General features: G+C 38.3%; 1 protein-coding gene across 1 annotated transcript; it reads left to right on the top strand.

Annotated features, from left to right (window-relative positions):
* The first annotated feature begins 2,778 nt into the window (after window positions 1-2,778).
* On the top strand, window positions 2,779-7,909 carry DMRTA1 (DMRT like family A1). Its single transcript, XM_057724661.1, has 2 exons — window positions 2,779-3,692; window positions 6,953-7,909. Exons 1-2 carry the CDS (start codon window positions 3,050-3,052, stop codon window positions 7,798-7,800), a joined length of 1,491 nt encoding a protein of 496 aa, XP_057580644.1. The 5' UTR covers window positions 2,779-3,049; the 3' UTR covers window positions 7,801-7,909.
* The last annotated feature ends 202 nt before the right edge of the window (window positions 7,910-8,111 follow it).

The following is an 8,111-nucleotide window of genomic DNA, read 5'->3' as shown; positions in this document are numbered from 1 at the left end:
TTATTTTTGGTATTTTATCTAAGAAATCTTTGTGTAACCAGGGTCACAAATGTGTTCTCCTGTGTTACACGGTTCTATGACTTATATTTAGGTCTGTGATCCATTTTGAGTCAATATTTATAAGTTGCATGAGGTACGGATCAAACTTAAATTTTTTTTGGAAACACAGATGTTCAATTGTTCCAGCAAAATTTGTTGAGAAAAATCTGTCTTTTCTCCACAGAAATGTCTTTGTACCTTCGTCTAAAATCAGTTGTTTATTTATGGGTGAGTCTATTTCTAAACCTTCTATTCTGTCACATTGGTTGATTTTTCTATCTTTTCACCAATAATGCACTGTTTTGATTATTATAATTTAATGATAATTCTTGAAATAAGATATTGTTAGCTTTGCAACTTTATCCTTTTTTTTCAAAGATGTTTTGGCTATTCCACGTCTTTCCTTTGCATTTCCCAATGAATTTCAGAGAGGGTTTGACAATTTCTACTAAAAAAGTCTGCTGGAGTTTTGATTGAGGTTGAATTGTTCTAGAGATCAATTTAGGTAGAACTGTCTTCTTAAGAATGTTGAGTCTTCTGACCCATGGAAATGGTCTGTCTCTCAATTTATTTTGATTTCATTTATTTTTTATCAGCAAAGTTTGTTTTCAGTCTTTCGCATATTTTGTCATTTTCTATTTTAATAGACACACATTTTATTTAAATACATTTAGTTTAAGAATTATTTTCACTTTTTTGAATGAAAACCAAAATTACTTGCCATAATTGGAAGATGACTTTGAAAATAAAATAAAAACAGAAAAATAGTGTTAAATTCCAGGTAAACAATGTTACTTGCTGAGGTTCTTTAAAATTTTTTTTGTTAAAAAGCATAATTAATAAGGCTTAACAAATTATAATGTCATATTTACACCAAGTTGAGCATTTTTCTTTTGTAAGCAGGTCTTTAAAAATAATAGAAAAAATTAATTGTTTTCTCACTAGATAATTCACTGTACTTTAATGATCCACACAGCACTGGAAACTCATTACTCATACATTGGATGTGAGTTCCATAGTAAGGAAATAACTATATTTTAGGCAGGAGTGACGTGAGCAAAGATACAGAAGTGTGAGAAAGTTTGGGTATCGTAGAAACCGCACAGGTTAGGAATTCCTCGAGTGGCAGTTCTAAGCCTTGGTTGTATATAATCTTCATCTTGAGAGTTTAAAAGACTCAGAGCCAAAAGAATCAGAATACTTGGTTTGAAGTATTTGTATCTTTTAAAAGTTCCCTGGACAGTTCCAATGCTTAGGAAGGGTGGGAAATTTCTATGATAGAATGTCAGGATGCCCATATGGGAGGATGGTGATGGTGAATAATGGTCTTTGTATCACATTGGGTAAGTTCCACTCAAAAGACAGAATCGACACCAGCTATTTTAACAGAGAGAATGTAATATGAAGAATTGTTGTGGTACACTTACAATCTTTGTAAAGTATTTCTCAAGCCTCCTTCATGGCAGAGTCTGTGTCTATTCATGCATATATATAAATATCAATATATAAATATGTATATATTTATATATACATAAATAAACATAAAATAGTAAAACTACCCTTCCTAGGTAACACAGGATCCCTGAGTTCCATTCTCAAGTATCCTTTTGCCAGTTGCAGGTTCTGTACAAACTTCTTTTTCTGGTGTGCTCTTGAGAAAACATATTTGCTGCTAGTGTGTGTGAAGTGGGCAGGCAGGAGAAAGCCCGGATTGATTAGCAATGTCTGCCCTGGATGTCAGTAGGTGGAATGGTAAAAATGTCATTATTACTTGTCATCTTAGTGCTAGAATATGAATTGCCTGTCAAGGCAGTTGAATATTATTTTGAAAAACAGATAGAGCCCTGACTCCGCTTTCCATTAAGGAACAGACACTCATGAATTTTCTGCCTCAAATGGTCTTTTGGTTTAAAAGCAATGTGATCTTTTCTTACAATTAAAGGCATTAAATGCGTATTTCAAGAGTGCATTTAATGATAGCATGTTTAAAGAATGGTCTAGATGACCTCCCTCAATACTTTACAATAGAAACGTGAACTATTTTTGAAACAGTTTTAACACAATTGCTACCTATAAATAGTTCTAGATAGGAAATTTATAAAGAATACTTTGGGCAGTAACATTTCAAAACATAATGATATATAGAATCCAAATTTGCATCTCTAAATAAACAGAATGCATGAGATGATTCTGAATGTGAATCAGGTCTCAAATATTTATCCACTGTTTTGGTGCAGTCCTAAGACCCATTTAAAATAAGGCACCTTTCAGGTGTGGGTAATATTTGCAGCTTGTTAAGCTGTGCTTTCTCATTGATATTGGCCATGCTACCATCCTAAAGACTTCATCTGGGAGAAGGAAAGAAAAGAACTCCACTTCCAAATCTTAAAACTTTTGTAGGAAGCGAGGAACTGGGGAAAGAAATTCAAATCTTGCTTGGTTTAAGAAGGGCCGTAAGAGGCATGGGGGAGGGAATGAAGACTATCTTACAACAAATATACATTGAGGAATTCACGGGGAAGCAAGTGGGAGAAAAGGGCTTTTTTCCCCCTCCCCTCCCATCCCCTCCCCTTCCTTTCCCTTTTCTTTTTTTTCGTGAAAGGACAGTTTCTTGTGTCTCCCACCGCCCCTCCTCCCAGACGGTTAGGTCCCCACTCTCCGCCCCTGGCCCTCCCTCCCTGGGTTTCAGCTCTTGGCCAGTAGACCCGGTGGGCGGGGTAGCCTCTTCAGTCTTGCCTTCTCCTGCTCCGAAGGCGAAGGAGCGCGGAGCACAGGGCATTAACTTAGCGCCCCGGGACGCTAAGAGGCTCAGTGGACATCTGCGCCTCTTAGGGTCTCCAGCTCTGGGGAGCAGTTGTCCCCAGTTCATCGCGAGAATTGTGTCAGACTTTGTCGGTGTGTGGGTGGGAGGCAGCCGGGCCAAGGCCGGTCCTCTCGGCCCGCATCCCAGAGGGTTAGCTGCGGACAGCGCATTCTTCTGTTGCGACACCTCACCGGACACTTCTCGGAAATGGAGCAGTCACAGTGTGGCAGTAGAGACGGCAGTGGGCCGCCCCACCTGACCCCGGGGCTGGTGGCAGCCGCCCCTCCGCCCCCGTCTCCAGCGTTACCGGTACCCCCGGGGTTACCTGTTCCTCCAACTTTCCTGCGCCCGTCCAGCCTCTTTTTGCGGGCAGCTGCAGCCGCCACCGCGGGAAGCGGGGGCTGCCCGCCGCCTGCGGGACTGGAAAGGGGGGTGGGCGCCGTCGCCTGCGGCTACCCACGAACACCCAAGTGCGCCCGTTGTCGCAACCACGGAGTCGTGTCAGCCCTCAAGGGCCACAAGCGCTTCTGCCGCTGGCGGGACTGCGCGTGTGCCAAGTGCACACTGATCGCCGAGCGCCAGCGCGTCATGGCTGCACAGGTGGCGCTGCGCAGGCAGCAGGCCCAGGAGGAGAGCGAGGCCCGGGGGCTACAGAGGCTTCTGTACCCTGGACCCTCAGCGCAGGGGGGTCGGTCATCCGGAGATAGCAGCAGAACGGAGAATCTCCAGACCGCAGCAAACGGCCCTGCGGCGGTGAGTGCACTGGGACTGAGTGCCTCTAGACAGGCTAGTGCTGTGGCGACCCCTGCTTTCGAGATTTTCCAGCCAGATTATACAGAGGAGAAACAAGGTGAGTAGATCTTATATTTGCTCTTTGCAAAAGAAAAATGGTTGTTTTGGAGAAAAAAAAATGTTTGAAATAAGCAGCCATGGCATGGAGGAGGGCAAGAAAAGTTGTTTAAGAGAAGCATTTAAGCTCTGGGAAACTGCTCTGAAATATGAACGTTAGTGAGGGTGTTAGACACCTATCACATTAACTTTGGAAGGGCTTTTTGTTCCCTTAGGTGATAGGATGAAATAATGAAAAAGTGAAGTTCCATTGATCAGTTGAGGAACTCATTCTGGGAATGGAGTTTGTACCCAAGTCACTATGACTTTCTCTGTGAGAGTAGAAGAACTTAGAGCAGGCACTGAGTGAGAAGCTTAATGAGAGAAGCTGCATTTGGAGCTTGCTCTGTACTCTTTAAAACCAGAGTTCATCTAATCTTGCATGGAAAACTCATTCATGATTGGGAGTACAGTTCTTTACCTTTGGGACAAACCAACTAGAAGTGGGGAAGAGACTGAAATCTGCCAAAGCATTTTTACTCCCTTCCTTTAAAATTTTTAAGCATTCTATCCCTTTTCTTCAACTGCTTTTCAACCTCCAAAAGTGTAGAAAACTCTTAACATTTGAAGTTTCATCTCTTCTCATAGGAAAAGAAATTTAGGTTTTCTAAATTTGGGTTTGTAAAACCATTGGTATGAATTTCAAAGTCCGAGAATTTCTGATCCTTGGGGATCTTATCCTTAGGGATTTCTTATGCAAGAAGTTTTAATTTTTTCTCTTGTTTATTGACTGCAAATCGCTTTCACCCTGTGTTAGGTAAAAATGATTTTTTGTTGTTGTTGTTAGGGTTATCCCAAATTAACTTTTTGTGCTAATGTAAATCTCACTGTATTTTAGCAAACTTCATAGCTTTCCAGTAGGTCCCATTAGCACTGAAAATGTCATTTTGGTATTTTCATATAAATCTGAGACAGGTTGTATCATATGAAATTATAAGATAGTTATTAACTAGAAAACTTCCCTGAATTGTGAAAATTGCAGCTCTTAACAGATCACAGCATGTACTTTTGAAAAAGACTCTCTCTCTACTTAAATAAGGCATATATGATTTTATTTTTACCTATGTCACCTTTTTGTCCATGTTCTAGTTTATGTCAGTGGACAAAATGGACTTTAAACATTTCTCATGAAAAATCAAAGAGGGCTGAAGAACAAAGCTGTTAAGCAAAACTGCCATAAAAAGAAGTAAAAATTAAAATTCTGCAAACATTGACAGTGAGATCTGACTGACAGCTCTCTGCTAGGCATTGATTTATTTATGTGATTTTTTGGGGGGATGCTATTTTATAGGGTCAGTTATTTTATTTTGTTGTTTGTCTCAGTTGACCTTTTTTGAAAAGCTACTTCTAAACTAGCTGCCTCCTCTTATACAATATCCAAGAACTGTTGTAAAGTAGTCTCTATTCATTAGGCAAAGACTAACAATGATTCAGAGATGAATAAGATTTTCCTACAAAAAGAACGTTATATTTGAAAGAAGGAAAACTGTATGTGTCCCAAAACTACAGTACAAGACATTGCATGCCATGATAAAAGTAAAGTAAAACCAGCTATAGGAATTGAGAGAACAGAGGTGATGTAAATGATATCACAGTATTTAAAAGACAGCTTATTTTCTAGATAGTCTTATGCAATCAGTATTTAATTACATTATATTCTATTCCATAAATACAATGTAATACAAAAATTATTTTATGCATAAATTACTGTAGAGATGAAATTTTGGTACATGTTCAGGGGGTCATATGTGGTGAATCATATTTATAAAGAAAATGGAATGGCAGGCCAAGGCCAATCTATCTGTACTTCATTAGATAAGTTTTATTGTTTTATTTAAAGGTGAAAATACTAGAATCTTTGGGATTTGCAGGAGCAACACTTTTTTTCATATGTGTGACATAATGACAGTGTTTTAACCCTCAGTGTTAAGTTGTACACACATTAATTTTAAAATCAACTGTAGTATTGGTTTAGAATGTAGGGCTGCTCCTTGAGAAAACATAGGAGTGTTGCAAATCATGTTTGCAAATCACTGCTTTAGGCAATATATATTTTGTTACATTCATAAACGTACAAAAAGAAAGTTTGACAGTGAAACTCTTGAGTACCCCATTGACAGTTTTTTTTGTTGGAAGTAGAGATATAATATATTTATAGGATAAGAGGGAATGTAAACCAAAATGAAAGTTATTTGTTACTATTTTCCTGTCTTAGCCTTGCAAAAAGTTTTAAAGTCTTATTTTATTAATATTCATATACTTAACATGTTGAGGTAGAAAATCAGATTTTTGTGTAAAAATATTTTTGGAAAATTGCCCTTAATATTGGAAGAGAGTTGTGATTTAAAGCATACCACTAATATGTTTTTTTTACAAGACACTGAAAATATATACAGGTTGCCATAGTGAGAATAGTGCAGTTAACATTTTTCTTTTAGAAACAATTAAATTGTAAACTTTTATTGATATTTCCTAGAGAATTAAAAAGAATGTCCATATTTCACAGAAGATTATGAAAAAATGCCAACTCTGTATTGTTTCTCACATAAAATGAAATATGCAAGCTCTGGTATGATTTGAGATTGGTACAGTAGTTGTCCTTATTGGTTTAGATTGGAAATGAAATTAACAAATTTGTTATTTTTTCACATTATTCCGGTAACTTAATTGGAACCTGAAATGTGAACATTAAAAAAATAGTTATTGAAATTTAGCATTAGTGATTAAATAGAATATTCATTTTTCATACTAAGATTGTTCCTTTTTCTGATTTCTTATCTAAACAGTTGTTTTATTTAGTTCTTTTTGCATAGTGTCATTGTGGGGGGAAAAACCCTCATGCAGATAACAACAAAACTTGGGTAACATTTAGGAAAATCTTGAATCACCAAATGGGGCAAATAGTGTGAAATAGTGGTGTTAACAGTTTGGGGGTAACAATAGACTCATCTTCTTATTCCTAAATAACTATAGCATTTGTATATTATCTAATTTTGTGATCCTGAAATGACATAATAAATAGTGTTTTCCCACTATTCCAACACCTGTATTTCCAGATGATCTTTTAAAATTCTTGTTCATTAAAATCTTACAGTGAATAATAAGTATTATTAATATACTATGGGTAAACAAGTTATTTTATCCAGCATTAATTTTGAGTGGGCAGTACTATGTTCTCAGAAGTTTTCCCTTTCTTTCATTCCTTTTTTTCCTCTTCCCCAGGACAAAAAGAGAGTAAATGTGACTCATGCCAGAGTGGACAAGAAGAACTGGTGTCTAAATCCTATCAATTTACCCTGAGATCATCTCCTAAGTCTAATGATGTCACTGGAAAACAAAACGTCAGGTCATCTATTTCAGAACACCCAGACAAGGATGGTAGCATTCAGTCTCCTCATCCTGAGGAGCAGTCAGGAGGTGAAGAGAGTCCCAGGTCCCTGTCATCCTCTGATTTGGAATCAGGAAATGAAAGTGAGTGGGCCAAAGACTTCACTGATACCACAGCCAGCCTTCCCACTCTGTCCTCTAGACCAAGAGATCCTCTTGATATCCTTACCAAGATTTTCCCAAGTTACAGACGCAGCCGGCTAGAAGGCATTCTACAGTTCTGCAAAGGGGATGTGGTCCAAGCCATTGAACAGGTCCTAAATGGGAAAGAACACAAACCAGACACCAGGGACCTAGCAAGCTCAGGAGCATTGGAAAGTACAGCTTTTCAGAGAGCTTCGAATTTAAGTTTAGCTGGAATTGGTTTTGGAACTCTAGGAAATAAATCAGCTTTCTCTCCCCTTCACACTACTTCTGCTTCTTATGGAGGTGATTCAAGTCTCTACAGCTTAAATCCTAGACTAGGTATCAGTCCATTACGGCTGGCATATTCCTCTCCAGGAAGAGGGCTATCTGGTTTCGTGTCTCCCTACCTAACTCCTGGGTTGGTACCAGCATTGCCTTTTCGGCCGGCTTTGGATTATGCCTTTTCAGGGATGATTAGGGATTCTTCTTACCTTCCCATCAAAGATTCAGTAACTGGTGGCAGACTCTATTCCAGGCCCAATCAGAACAACCTGTAATGTATCTGCTTGCCTCCATTTGTGGAGTATTTCTAGAAGCATGCAATATAACCCTTACACACCCACCCACCCACATCTATTAATGTATTCACTGTGTATGGGAGTGGATTACCAGGCTTTAAAAATGCCATTTTTTTTATGAGCAATATAATAGATTTGAGATCTAAAGCATCTTTAGCATCTAAATCTTTAGCATTTATCAAGTGAAAGAAACATTTAAACATTATGTGTGCCTTGAATAAAGCCATTTCAGGGAATATTTTTACTGTAATGAATTTTCTCCCTAAGATACCAGTTGTAAAATTCCTATT

Source organism: Hippopotamus amphibius, chromosome 2, assembly GCF_030028045.1.
Source record: "Hippopotamus amphibius kiboko isolate mHipAmp2 chromosome 2, mHipAmp2.hap2, whole genome shotgun sequence".
In the NCBI taxonomy this organism is placed as follows: domain Eukaryota; kingdom Metazoa; phylum Chordata; class Mammalia; order Artiodactyla; family Hippopotamidae; genus Hippopotamus; species Hippopotamus amphibius.
Note: the sequence above shows the minus strand (reverse complement) of the source record. Positions and strands in the feature narration are given on the sequence as shown.

What these genes read in the sequence shown, in the direction of transcription:
- DMRTA1 (XM_057724661.1), top strand. Translation starts at nt 3,050, where the DNA reads ATGGAGCAGTCACAGTGTGGCAGTAGAGACGGCAGTGGGCCGCCCCAC. An exon ending in TTATACAGAGGAGAAACAAG is followed by an intron (nt 3,693 to 6,952) that starts GTGAGTAGATCT and finishes CCTCTTCCCCAG; the next exon opens with GACAAAAAGAGAGTAAATGT.